General features: G+C 48.6%; 1 protein-coding gene and 1 long non-coding RNA gene across 5 annotated transcripts; both read right to left on the bottom strand.

The window, feature by feature from the left end:
- Nucleotides 1-334: 334 nt before the first annotated feature.
- On the bottom strand, nt 335-4,062 carry LOC125527202 (glutamate decarboxylase-like). 2 transcript variants are annotated; one of them, XM_048691746.1, is made up of 7 exons: nt 3,916-4,062; nt 3,304-3,508; nt 2,054-2,254; nt 1,733-1,947; nt 1,312-1,565; nt 1,176-1,228; nt 335-1,016 (listed from the first exon to the last, which is right to left on the bottom strand). In XM_048691746.1, the coding sequence occupies exons 1-7, from the start codon at nt 4,008-4,010 to the stop codon at nt 567-569; spliced, it is 1,473 nt and encodes a 490-aa protein (XP_048547703.1). In that variant the 5' UTR covers nt 4,011-4,062; the 3' UTR covers nt 335-566. The 2 variants fall into 2 exon arrangements, with proteins under 2 accessions (XP_048547703.1, XP_048547704.1); XM_048691747.1 differs by lacking the exon at nt 3,916-4,062 and adding an exon at nt 3,588-3,861.
- A 5,151-nt stretch (nt 4,063-9,213) lies between these two features.
- LOC125527205 lies at nt 9,214-13,589 on the bottom strand. 3 transcript variants are annotated; one of them, XR_007292002.1, is made up of 4 exons: nt 13,361-13,589; nt 11,116-12,938; nt 10,413-10,553; nt 9,214-9,967 (listed from the first exon to the last, which is right to left on the bottom strand). It is a non-coding gene; the product is annotated as an uncharacterized LOC125527205 (long non-coding RNA). The 3 variants fall into 3 exon arrangements; XR_007292001.1 differs by lacking the exon at nt 13,361-13,589 and having other exon boundaries at nt 9,248-9,967; nt 11,116-11,222; nt 12,860-13,174; XR_007292000.1 differs by lacking the exon at nt 13,361-13,589 and having other exon boundaries at nt 9,248-9,967; nt 11,116-13,174.
- Between the last annotated feature and the right edge of the window lie 332 nt (nt 13,590-13,921).

Genomic DNA, 13,921 nt, shown 5'->3' on the forward strand with positions numbered 1-13,921 from the left:
GACTTTTTTCATTAATTATCATGTTTGGAATTTTTTCGAAGGTGAAGAAAGAAGAGAAGAAGCTAAAACAACAGTCTGCGGCGAAATGGTCCCGACCGCCTTCAGGATTCTTGAAGGTCAACACATGTGGTGCTCTTCAAAAGAGATCCAACACTGGAGGTTGGGGCTTTGTCATTAGAGGTGAATATGGTGAAGCTAAGGCTGCTGGCGCAGGCAACCTGGAGAGAGTCACGGACGCATTACATGCTGAAGCTTTGGCAACGTTGTCCAGCAGCACTATATAATGCAATACATTCAAAGGATACAACAAACACGTAACATTCCGACACAGAGCTAAGCAAACAACAGATACATAGCGACCTCGATGGAGAGGTGTCCTTCCTGTACAGAACCACAGACGAAATGGAGCGTGCAATCCGCGTACGTACAAAATAAGGAGGAGGCAGGTCCTGACAGTTCACATTTGCACCCCTCCACAATAATAATTACACAAGATACAACATAGACATACGTGATGAAAGAAAGAAGGCGCCAGGCGTCTCACCAAGCAAGCACCACCCCGGCCTTCAGCAGACGCCGGCCTTCTTGTTCCCGGCCAGGCCCTTGAAGGCCTCGGTGACGGCGTCCACGGTGCTCTTGGAGGCGCCCTCGGCGGCGGCGGCGGTGGACAGCTTGATGGCGTGGACGGCGTGCGCGTCCAGCTCGCCCACGATCTTGTTGATGTCGGCGAGGAGCCGCTGCGCGAGGCTCCGGTTGAAGTCCTCCCGGATGACGATGCGGAGGACGGCCACGTGCTCCGCGTCCGCCGGCATCGTGTAGGCCGGCACGATCCACCCGAACCGCCTCAGGTTCTCCGAGATGTCGAACACGCTGAAGTTGGTGCTGTCCTTGAGCCTGATGGCCACCAGCGGCACGCCGTCCGCCTTGGACAGCACGTCGAACCGCCCCGTCGCGTCGATGCCCTCCTTCAGCACCGCCGCGTTCAGCTTGCAGTTCTCCATGATGTGCTTGTACCCCTGTGTGAAGTGGGTGAAGAAAGATGTCAAACACTGAAACAACACTTGTGCCAAATGTATTGTATCATTTCATATATCTTGTACATAGGAATTTTTCTTGTTGGATCAAAATTCTCTACAGTTTGCATATGAAGGAAAATGGAGGCTGACGACGCATACCTCGAAGCCGAGGCGGATCAGCTGATAGTATTGCGCAATGATCTGGCTAGCGCCTGCACATAATTCACACAGCACACGCCTAAGTTGTTGTAACATCACAGAGAAATCATGCTGAACTAGAGAACGATATACTGACCCTTGGAGAAGTTCAGTGTGAACGTGGGCTGATCTGTTCCTAGATAGTTTATGTGGAAGATGAGTTCGTCGGGCAGATCGGCTTTGCTCCGCCAGATGACCCATCCAACACCAGGGTACACAAGGCCATACTTGTGCCCACTAACGTTGATGCTCTTCACCAACGGCAGCCTGAAGTCCCATTCAAGCTCAGGCTGGAGAAAAGGAGCGATGAATCCTCCACTGGCAGCATCAACATGGATCGGCACATCCCACCTGCATTATGTGTATGATGGTATGAAGACATATGTCAAACCATGTTATCCATCACTATGATGACTAAACATATGTCAAACTGTGCTGCATACTTTCTGCACAATTTCAATGATATTTTTCCATCACTATGATGACTAAATATAATTGACAGCATAGAAAATACATACCCTGTTTCCTTGTTCTTCGCCACAAGAAGGTCATTCAACAGTTTCACATCTTCGTACTCTCCAGTGAGAGTAGATCCCAAGATGGCTGCAACACATATAGTGTTCTCATCCACCATTTCAACAGCCTTCTTGGGATCCATGACATAGTACCCTTCAGTTAACTTGACCTCCTTCAGTTCCACCTCGAAATATCTAGCAAATTTCTCCCAGCAAACCTACGAGCACATGAGAGGTTACAAGAGGCACCTTTCCTGGCACATAAATACAGTGGTAAAGTTTAAAAGATTTTACTTCACGGAACAACAACAACAGGAAAAATACCTGAACATTTGCGCCAGTAACAATGTTAGGTTTGTCGCATGGCTTCCCCTGCTCCTTCATTTTGTTTGCCCACTTCCTCTTGAACGCCAGGCCCGCAAGCATTATCGCTTCCGAGGACCCCACTGTTGAGACTCCGATAGCAGTCTCATCCTCACCGATCGGTGCATTGAACAAGTGAGCTATCATGTTTACACAACGGTTCTGCGAAATTACAAACAAGTGATAAGCAAATGCGTATAGTGCTTAAAATCAACAGCTTGTCCATGCATTCCGAGATATAGGAATATTGGTTGTTAAAATCGAACAACAACAGTATATGATAATAAGCGTATTACAGGAAATAAGTGGATTAGAAGCAGTGCTCTGCTCCATGGGTTTGTAACAGGTTTTGCATAGTCGTCTTGCAATTACCTGGCATGGTGCCCACCAGAAATCGCATTACAGTGTTGTTTGCACTGCGTGTTCTTAGAAACAGCATAAAAAATACAGTCACTATAACCAAATTCCCTACCAGGTGATGCCTAAAATAGGAAGATTTCTTAAAGTGTACTAGTTCCAGATTCAGCCAGACCGAACCCAGACCAAAACCATCCATCCGTGTCACAACCAGTTCAAGGTTCAACCATATGGATAACAAAACAGCCATCACTTTCCCGTTACTGAAGCAAACTATGTTCTCAAGAAGATTGATAGGCCGGTGGGTCACAAACAGTTACTAGTAAATGAACCACACCAAACTAGTATGGGATGTTCCACTACTATGCACCTGTGGCTGGCTAGCATCAGGTGGTTATCTGCAGCTCTCAAGAAGCCTGATGGATACGTTCTCCTATTCAGATTGTGGATTAGCGAATTCATTCATCTCGTCGGGTCAAAATTCACTGGTGGCTGAGGAACATCAGCACCGTTATCTAAAGCCTGATGGACATGTTTTCCTGTTCAGGATATGGATTACCATGCACAGCCGTTGGATTTTCTCCTCTGCCGCGCTCCGGTTCGCCGGAGCCACCACCGCCGGCGGAGGCAGAATAGAAGGGAGCAGCAGAGCAGAACAGAGTAGAAACAGAGCGGTACCAACCAAAACCTCCTGGCTGCTGGGATCTCGGACCCTTCCATTTTTAGGAGATTTGCTACTAGTACTTGTGAACATATTAGTATAAGTGTTGGGGATTGTCCCCTTGCCCCGAAATGGTAAGGAAAAACAAATTAAAAAAGGAGAGTGGGATCTGGGGTGTGCATCCCGGCCGGACCTGGAGCTCGGTGGTGACGGGGTACTCGTCCATGTCGACGTAGTTCTTGTTAACGGAGTCCATCATGAGCTTGCCGCACTCGGGCTCCATCCAGGTGGTGACGAAGGACGCCAGGTTCAGCCGCGGGTTCCCGTCCAGCATCAGCTCGTCGCTGATGATCTGGTACGCCGCCTCCTTCGGGATCGATCCCTCCGGCATCCGGTACCTGCACCCAGCAACGTCCGTCAGATCTCCGGCCAACATCCGGTACCTCCGGCCGCTCTCTCTCTCTCTCTCGTCCTCACCGCGGGAGCTCCTCGCGCACGTAGCGCGAGGAGAAGGTGGAGTAGACGGCCTCCCCCGCGCTGGAGCTCGCGTGCGAGATCACCATCGCCGCCGGCGCTCACCGCTGCTGCTCTCCGCTGGTGGATAGTGTGTAGCGCAGTGCAGGCGACGGGGGGTGGATGGAATAAAGGATGAGATCGGGCAGTGGTGGTGTCACACCGACGGTGTGTGCGCTGGTGCCTTGTAGTGGAGTGGTGGTGGACTGGTGGTGGGGTAGTGGGTGGCCGGTTACCGCTAGCCGTACTGGCGTGGTGTGTGTGGAGGAGAGAAGGAGGGGAGGGGACTGACCGGGGGAGCTGGTCGCGGACGTAGCGGGAGGCGAAGGTGGTGGAGTGCAGCGGCTCGGCCGTGTCCGACCCCGTCGCTGCCACAGTTACGACCATCGTCCTCCTCCTCGCTGTCGCGGGCACCACCGGGAAAGTGACGGCGAGTCGGCCGGGAATCGGTTCGCTTCTCCACGAATGAATGGAGGCGGAGGCGGGCGTGGGTGTGCTTTCTCTCTCTCTCTCTCTCTCTATCGGTCTCCGTCGGCGGACCGGCGCGGCGATGGGACTCATGGGAGGGACGGCCCTTTCCTTTTGTTTAGTGCAGCGGGGCACACGTACGCGCGCGCCGTGGCACGCGTCGCGCCGCGAGCTGGCGAGCTGGCCACAACATAGTCGGCCGCCCATTTATTATTTTTGCATTAAGACGGGAGGGTGAAATGCGACGCGCCCGGCGGGAAGGTTGACGCGTGCCGGTGCCAACAACATGTCCCCGTTGGACAGAAAACATATTTAATTTGCCCCGTCAGACTGAGATTCAGTGAAACCTCGGTCTGTTCGATGAGCACTTCTTCTTATCCCACGGAGTGATTCCATTAGAGCAACTCGAACGGGACAAAGCTTTTATCCGTTTTTTGTCCGTTTGAATCGACCCGGCGGACACAAACGTCCGGCAATATATTTGGGTCGGCGTGAGGCTGGCCCGCCCCATTTTATCGACGCGTCAAAAAATGTATTGCAAGCATTTTGAAAATAAATACATGCATTTAATTAAATATAAAAGCCGGTCACGAAGACCGGCGAAAGTTCATATTATATTAATTAAAATACTAAAAACTAGATGACGCGTTGCGCTAGGCGTCTGCGTCAGGACCGGTGAGGTTGATCAACGTCGGCGCAGGGCCGGCCCAGGAGAACGTCGTGTTCCAGACGGCGGTGATGTCGGGCTTTGTCGCCGCTGCCTGGGCCTGACACGCCTCCTCTTCGGCCTCGCGCTCGAGCATCTGCAGGCGCTGGCCCTCCCGGCGGTCCTCGGCAAGCCGAACGCGGCGCCAGTGGTCGAGGTAGGCCGCCTCCTACTTCTCCATCGCCCCGAGCCAGATCGGCGGAGCGCTGACCCACTCGCGGACTACTCTAGTTCAGGAGTAGCGCTCGATGTTGGCCGGCTCCTCCGGCTCGGCTTTGGGCGGGGACGGCGGGGCCACCGGCGGCACGACGCAGTCGCCCGCCGCGGAGAGGGCCATGGCCTCCGCCATGGCAGCCTCGAAAGCCGCCTCGTCCGCCTCCCTCCACGCTCCTCCTCCTCGCTCTCCTTGATGGCCGCCTGGTAGGCGGCCTCGGCCTCCTGGTCCTCATCGCGGACTAATGGTTTCGTAGTAATTTCAAAAAATTTCCTACGCACACGGAAGATCATGGTGATGCATAGCAACGAGAGGGGAGATTGTAATCTACGTACCCTTGTAGATCGACAACGGAAACATTAGCACAACGTGGTTGATGTAGTCGTACGTCTTCACGGCCCGACCGATCAAGCACCGAAACTACGCCACCTCCGAGTTCTAGCACACGTTCAGCTCGATGACGATCCCCGGACTCCGATCCAGCAAAGTGTCGGGGAAGAGTTCCGTCAGCATGACGGCGTGGTGACGATCTTGATGTACTACCGTCGCAGGGCTTCGCCTAAGCACCCTACAATATTATCGAGGACTATGGTGGAAGGGGGCACCGCACACGGCTAAGAATATGATCACGTTGGATCAACTTGTGTGTCTAGGGGTGCCCCTGCCTCCGTATATAAAGGATCAAAGGGGGGTGCGGCCGGCCAGGGAGGGCGCGCAGGAGGAGTCCTACTCCCTCCGGGAGTAGGATTCCCCCCTTTCCTAGTTGGAATAGGATTCGGGAAGGGGGAAAGAGGAGAGAGAGAAGGAAGGGGGCGCCGGCCCCCTCTCCTTGTCCTATTCGGACTATAGGGGAGGGGCACGCGGCCCAGCCCTGGCCACCTCTCCTCTCTTCCACTAAAGCCCACTAAGGCCCACATACCTCTCGGGGGGTTCCGGTAACATCCCAGTACTCCGGTAAAATCCTGATTTCACCCGGAACACTTCCGATATCCAAATATAGGCTTCCCATATATCAATCTTTATGTCTCGACCATTTCGAAGACTCCTCGTCATGTCCGTGATCACATCCGGGACTCCGAACAAAACTTCGGTACATCAAAACATCATAAACTATAATATAACTGTCATCGAAACCTTAAGCGTGCGGATCCTACGGGTTCGAGAAAATGTAGACATGACCGAGACACGTCTCCGGTCAATAACCAATAGCGGAACCTTGGATGCTCATATTGGCTCCTACATATTCTACGAAGATCTTTATCGGTCAGACCGCATAACAACATACGTTGTTCCCTTTGTCATCGGTATGTTACTTGCCCGAGATTCGATCGTCGGTATCTCAATACCTAGTTCAATCTCGTTACCGGCAAGTCTCTTTACTCGTTCCGTAATACATCATCTCACAACTAACTCATTAGTTGCAATGCTTGCAAGGCTTATGTGATGTGCATTACCGAGAGGGCCCAGAGATACCTCTCCGACAATCGGAGTGACAAATCCTAATCTCGAAATACGCCAACCCAACATGTACCTTTGGAGACACCTGTAGAGCTCCTTTATAATCACCAGTTACGTTGTGACGTTTGGTAGCACACAAAGTGTTCCTCTGGCAAAGGGAGTTGCATAATCTCATAGTCATAGGAACATGTATAAGTCATGAAGAAAGCAATAGCAACATATTAAACGATCGGGTGCTAAGCTAATGAAATGGGTCATGTCAATCAGATCATTCACCTAATGATGTGATCCCGTTAATCAAATAACAACTCTTTGTCCATGGTTAGGAAACATAACCATCTTTGATTATCGAGCTAGTCTAGTAGAGGCATACTAGTGACACTCTGTTTGTCTATGTATTCACACATGTATTATGTTTCCGGTTAATAAAATTCTAGCATGAATAATAAACATTTATCATGATATAAGGAAATAAATAATAACTTTATTATTGCCTCTAGGGCATATTTCCTTCACGGTACGACAAGCACGGCGGCGGCAGGCTGTGGTCGACGCCGCGGACGCCGCGTCGCCTCGCCTCCTCGTGCTCGATGGCGAACCATCGAGCCCAGTTGAGGCGAGTCGACGGCGAAGCGCGGGTCGCGCGCTGCTCCTCGCTCAGCAACGCCCGCCGGCGCCGCACCTCCTCCGCATGGGCCCTGCCGTCCGCGGCGCCGCCGGCACTGGGATCCTCTCCGGATCCAAATGCCAGTCGTGCGGCAGCGTCACGTCCGGGTACGGCAGAGGCACGCGGTGGTGCCAGTGCCACTCGGCCTGGTGCAACCGGCACGTGATGCGCTGCCTCTGCCGGGGAGCGCGCGCCGGCGCGGGGAGGGCGGGGAGGGAGGGGGAATGGCGGGCGGGGGCTTTGCCCTTGCGGCTGCTGCCGACGCCGGAGAAGAAACCCATGCTGGCGGTGGCTAGGGTTGTCGCCGGCGTGGGGGCAGGGGTGGCCAGATGGGGACGGGGGGCGAGTGGTAGTGGATGAGGACGGCCCGCCGCACGCCCGGCTTAAAAAAGGACGACCGCCGTCGCTGACGCGTGGGCCCAAGGTGGGCGGTCGTCATAAATTATGTTGACCGTAGCGGTTGGACAGCCGCCAGGTGGGGACGCGGCGGACGGCGAGAAGATGTGCGGCGCGTCCGCTTCGCGTCCGCGCCGACGCATTCCAGGCGCAATTTTGGGCCGGAAATGGATCGCGCGGACGCCGGACATACACGATTTGAGTTTGGGTCGGCGCGTTGGGCTACCACTTTTGTCCGCACCGACCCAAACGGACGCGGACGGACCGAAATGAATCGCCCCATTGGAGTTGCTCTTATAAACCTTTGAAAAGATTTCACTGTAAAACACACGTGCAATAAAATGAGTGAATTTACACTCTAAAATGCATTTATTTACATCCGTATATAGTTCACAATAAAATCTTTACAAAAACTTACATTTAAAAATAAAGGGAGTATATGATTTAAATGTTGACGTTGTAGAGATCGTCGAAAAAACGAACCCTCATCTTCAAATACCTAAAATCTGTACCCTGGCCTCTCTTATCACGATCATTTTAACCTTGCGGTCACATCTAAACATGGATTTCTTTTTTGCAACAGGAAAGGCCGGGATTGGTGGATTAGGCAGGCAGCATGTGTGGGGTCCACTCGTCAGTAAGAGAAAGAAAGAATTCGAAAAAGAGGCCTCTGTGTTGAACTGCGGAATGTGCGCACCAATCTAGCTAAGGGCGTTTTTAACCGATCCTTATAATGGTTTGCTCCACTAACCGGAACATTAGCTGATCCCTAATTCGTCGTAAGGGAGTAAAATTTTACTCCTCTCCATAAAAATCTCCTTATATTTACTTCGCCGTTTGGCTGAGTAAAAGCCGCGCCTCTCCTCCACTGCCACCCCATCCCCTCTCGTGTCGCATCTGCGGCAGTGCCGCCCCTCCCGCCCCCCGCCCGCGCCGGCCCACCGCCCGGGGCGCCCAGTAGGCCCCCCACTTGTCCCCCCCCCACTGCATTTGCTTGACTCCACGAAAAATAAATCTGCGTCTCTCAGGAAAGGGAAAAAACATTTTTTTTTCTCTTTTCGAGACACAACTGTTCCTTTCATGGAAGTAAATTCATGCATCCACGAGAAATAAATATGTGCCTCTCTTAGAAGGTTTTTGAACCCACATGTGTCGGCCCATATAGAAACTACGATGTGTGAGCGCTTTCTATGGTTAACACCATAACCGCCGCGTCAAGGGCAGAATAGGATTTTGCTTTAGCTCAATTATTATTTACTAGGACAACACCCTTGCGATGCAACGGGGCATGCCTATTCTATGCAACACCAATCAGTTGCAAATAAGAAGTAATTTTGACAACATGACTTATCTCCAAAATAAAATAAAATGCAGTAGTCATAATAGTCCTGCGGTGATGGATAAATGAGGAAACTGACTTTGATTTCCTGCCATAATCGACTTACACTGGCTCCAGATCGACATACAAGGCCCTTGAAACGTGTTGAATGCATCCGTTGCAACCCGGCCCAACACAGCTATCACTACGAAAGGATGGCACAACTTAGGATTGGGCAACATAAAGCAGGACTTTATCGTTGTTACAAACCAAGACACTTGTTAGTATGAAATCCAGAGAAGATTGTTTTAGAAAAGTAAAAATAATACTGGGTGCACTATCAATTCATAAAAGTACCCAGATGCCTACTAAAATTAAACTGGATCAACAAATCATCTAGCAAAAATCCCTGAACATTACACCTTTTCATCATTCGCCAATTCAATTATGAAAAAACAAATCATCAATCAATGATATGAAATAGTAGCAGTATGCTGCATTTGGGCTATAGTTTCTGCAGCTGATGGAGCAAGTGCAAAAGATACCCAACACTCCACACGGCAAGGCACATCTTATTCCCTATTTTAGCTTTTGGACCAAGACCACACAGAGAGACCCGTCGTCCATGGCAAGAACTGTCCTGGCAAGGATTGAAAAGATTCAAGGCCCTACAATGGCGATGGATCCCAGTGCTAGCTAAATATGTCTTCTAATCTACTGAATGCCTGAATGCAATGCCCTAATCACGGAGCGGCGACTTTTGAATGTGATGCACTAATCTCACGACTCCTCATGTGGAGGCGGCAGATTAGCGTGCCAGGCCGCCACCGACGTCCGAGCTCTATGCAAACTTGTGGGATCCTGGGGGAGTGAGCGCCCAGGATAGTACAGCACCTATGCATACACACACACCAGTACAAGAAGTTCTCCGAAACGTCGCAGAACAGCGGATCAAGCCGCCGTGTCGACCGCCGAGCCCTCCTTCCACGCTGCCGCAGATCAGTCGGTCGTCCCGTCATCGTTGACCGAGCTCTCCATTAGTGCCACTGTAGAGCAGCCTGCCACATCGCCGCGCCAAGCTCTCCATCCGACCCACCACATAACTTTGCCTTGTACTCTAAGAATATAATAGTTAGCAAATCAATTGGTTGTCAAGAAATAAACAAGCGACTGTCTTCTGTATATTACTGTCAGTTGTTCAATGAAGATGGCTGTGCATTGTGGAATTACTCCACTCAAAATACTGGAATGCCCAAACTGAAGACCTAGACACCTAACAACTATTTTATAGAGAACCCCACATAGTTCTTTTATAGAGAACTTCGCAAACCTCGACTAATCTATATCATGCAGGGAAAGTATCAATCATATATATCTTCAGAATCCCCATACACATCAAGAAGCATTATATCCCTTTTCTTACTGTTAAATCATTCTTATTTCCTCCTTGAACCAAACTCGCCATGCCTATATCCTTCGAGCCAAGGGAATATTGTACTATGCAGAGGAGAAGATTAACACTCCATATTGAGAGAACAAATCAAGTTTAGTATAGGTGGTACCAGTGCCATGTTTGAGATCATGTCGTCGCTGCTGAACCTTGTACTATGTCATCTAGCAGAACACGTAATTCCTTTGCCTCGTATATATTTCCCTTGATGCATGGATGGAGCTGAACATGCCCTGAACTCTGCTCTCCTTTCCTGTTTTGACTTCAATAAACTTGAGTACATAGTATTCACACTACTACTACTGTACAACATATAATTGATATTTTACTGTGTGAAAAGAAATTAAGTCAAGACCCTGAAGAATGCTACAAAAATATCTAAATGTCCACAGCGATGTTCTTAAATTCTGGACAAAGCTTGTAACCCAGATGTAGATTTCAAGCTGGAAGTTTTATGCACAATCCTTCATATGTTTGGCAAGAAAAATAATATCAATGAGCTTCTAGCTTCTGCACCAACGAATATATACCAGAATCTAGCCTTTTGTAGCCAACCAAACCTAGAAAACAAAGTTTAGAGGGGGGTGGGAGGGGGAAATAGTCTGTCCACTTGCTCTGTAACATTAGGAGCCATGATACGCCAGTTTTCTGCTCAACTATTCGAAGTATAAACCACTTTTACTACTGAGTGCCAACTCGAGAAACAAAATCTCATATGTCATCTTACAACGTAGCAGTAAGCGTTAATTAAGAAGCAATATCTCATATTGTGTAGCTAGAGGAAATGAACATATCAGTCATGAAAGTTGACTCACAGTATTCTTCCTGGGGGCATCCAGCCCTAGTTGATAGCAAGAATTCTTCATGCAATCTTCTCCTTGTTGGTCACCTTTCCGCACGTCACCTATGACATAGTCATAACCTGCACGGGCGAGTGCCAAGAACCCAAAGTTCAAGATCAAATTAAATTAATCGCCAAATAACAACTTAGAACTTGTGAAGAAGCACAAAATGCTAGAGTCCAGAAATAGAGGCAGATTAATTCTACTAAAGTTTTAAGATATTGAAATATTTTTGGTTTGATAACATGTGAATAGAAATTTCGAAAAAATGGTGGCAAGTCATACAACAGACAGATAAATTTGTCCAAGAACTGATCCTCCATGTCCGGAGAGAACAATCACAGCTACATGGAAGATTTCAACATGTTTAATTGAAAAACTTTGAGCATATTAACATCCTCCGAAGTCTGAATCTCTCCACCTTCCACTCTATGGGCATTGTCTTCCATGCGATAAATGTAACTACTTCGCATGAAAGGTATAATATAAACTCCCAACAGAAGGTCAGAATTAACATGTTCAAATCCTGCACTTGTATTGATGGACAAAAGGTTCATGACTTGCACACAGACAACTCTTGTGGGCAAGAAAGGGACCCATTCGTTGCTGCTTCTTTGTTTCTCTGATCAGCTTTTGCTAGGACTGAACTAAAGAAGAGGCCTTTTAGATTCAGAACCTAAAACCTTGCTCGTTGTAGAATCCTTCTCTGAATTCCAAACTTTTTGCAAGAGCAGTCATTGTAGATCATAATTTACCATGTGATTCATCGGAAAAAGAAAAGGAATGGAAAAATGCCATGCTACAAACATAATATAACTGAATATCGCATTGTCATATACAGTACGGATTATAAGACGCATAGCTCTAATATCATCATTTTGCAGAGGGAAAGGCTTTAGACTTTTAGTGCATTAACATCAAAAGATAGCGCTAACAATAGAAAAGAAGTGGCTTATATTTAGAGAAGTAGAACATAAATAAAAGGGAAGCAATATACATAAATAGCAAGATATTCTATGATACACACACACATCAGGTTTCTGATGGTCCACACAACATCAGAAATAACAATATATATCTAGAAAAGAACTATGTAGGGTTCTGTTTTCTGATCAATTGAGAAAGCCACAGCCTCCTTCCCACGAGAGAGCATGATCCATGAATTGCAGCAGCTAGCCACTACAACATGAGAGGATCATAGTAGCTCGGCAACCGTCGGTGACCCAAGTGCAATGTAACTAACTGCTTGTGTGACCTTAATATGATTTAAATTGATGTACCCAATATGTTTGTCAAGAAAAATCCGAAAACAAAACTGCTTGTGCGACCATACGGATTAAATTGCTGAATCTCAGTATAGTGGAAAAGATATTAATAACCTACAGGGTAAGATTTCCAATCCTAATGTTTGCTAGCATGCATAACAATGTGACTCCCAGCATGCACCAACAATACGAAAAGATTAGAGCTGGAAGGCATCTGAATTCCTAATACAGAGAACATGATGAGCAAAAACTAATTCAAGTTGAACAGAACCAAATCCTACAGCTCACCCATCTTATGAGGTAAGGGTTCCTGCTTCCAAAATATAATTTTCTTTGCAAATTCAGATGACCATTATAAGAATAATTAATACATGGCATGGCCATAAATTATATCCGGAACAAAATTTGTTGAAGCAAGAACTTGAGCAACTATTTCCAACTGTGTGGGTTACCTCTGATCTCTGTGGGGATGAGAAGGTCCTCAGTGAAGGACGAAGCGGCCACAGTGGATCCATGACCTGAGATGGCATCCTGTAGATGCCAAACCATAGAATACAGAGCATGTTTGCCAAAAGATCGCAGCACCTCCGATAGCTCAATTTGGTCGGATGAAGGTAAACAACAATTAAAACTAAAAAGGCGCGGCAAAGATAAACGGAAAAAAGGTGCATGGAGGTGCTGTGTCTAGGCAAAAAAAAAGGTCAACACCTAACTGTAACTTCTTCATACAATTAAAGAAAATCCGCAGATATACATTTGTCAAGCAATAGGAGGCAGATATACATTTGTCAAGCAATAGGAGTCGGCGTACCCATGTGTCTTGAGACTCCACATGATGTAAATTAATTAGCAAACCATTATTCTAGTAACCTGATTCACTCCCACCATCATAACATGCTTTGAATCATATGGAAGGAGATTTAGTCTCATGATGTATTCATGTGAGAGTTTACCTTAAGGATCTGTGACTGAAACTGGCTCGGACAAACACACAAACACCTTGTGTGCAAAAAATAACTGAGAACATACACAAACACATGCTCGTCCAAATTTGAGGTGGAGGGCGGTGCAGAGGGGACGGCCAGGTCGCCGGCAAGTGCAACGACGCCCAGCTCGTGGTGGCTCTGGTCGAGCGGCGAGTGCAAGCCCTCCTGGGCGGCGCACAACAAGGAGCTCAGGACGCGCGGGAGAGAGGAGGAGCTCGGGTACGCGGACGCGGGGCAGGGGGAGCTAAGGTGGAACGGTGGTGCAGGGTGCTGCCATTACCGGCGTCGTCGGCCGGCGAGCCGCGGGCTCCTGGCGGCTGGGATCAGGAGGCGAGGGAGAGAGGAGAGCCCGTGCAGCCGCGCTCGTGTCTGTTCACTTTTTTCATTTACAACCCCAGATGAAACGGTTTTTCACTTTAAAATAGGGATTGCGGGTTGATTTCTTAGAAACAGAGGGACTTTGATGCAAAATTACTGACGTACGACCAGAAGCAGAAAAATTACTGACGTAGGGAAAGATATATATAG

This window comes from Triticum urartu, unplaced genomic scaffold, assembly GCF_003073215.2.
Source record: "Triticum urartu cultivar G1812 unplaced genomic scaffold, Tu2.1 TuUngrouped_contig_3265, whole genome shotgun sequence".
NCBI classification, from domain to species: domain Eukaryota; kingdom Viridiplantae; phylum Streptophyta; class Magnoliopsida; order Poales; family Poaceae; genus Triticum; species Triticum urartu.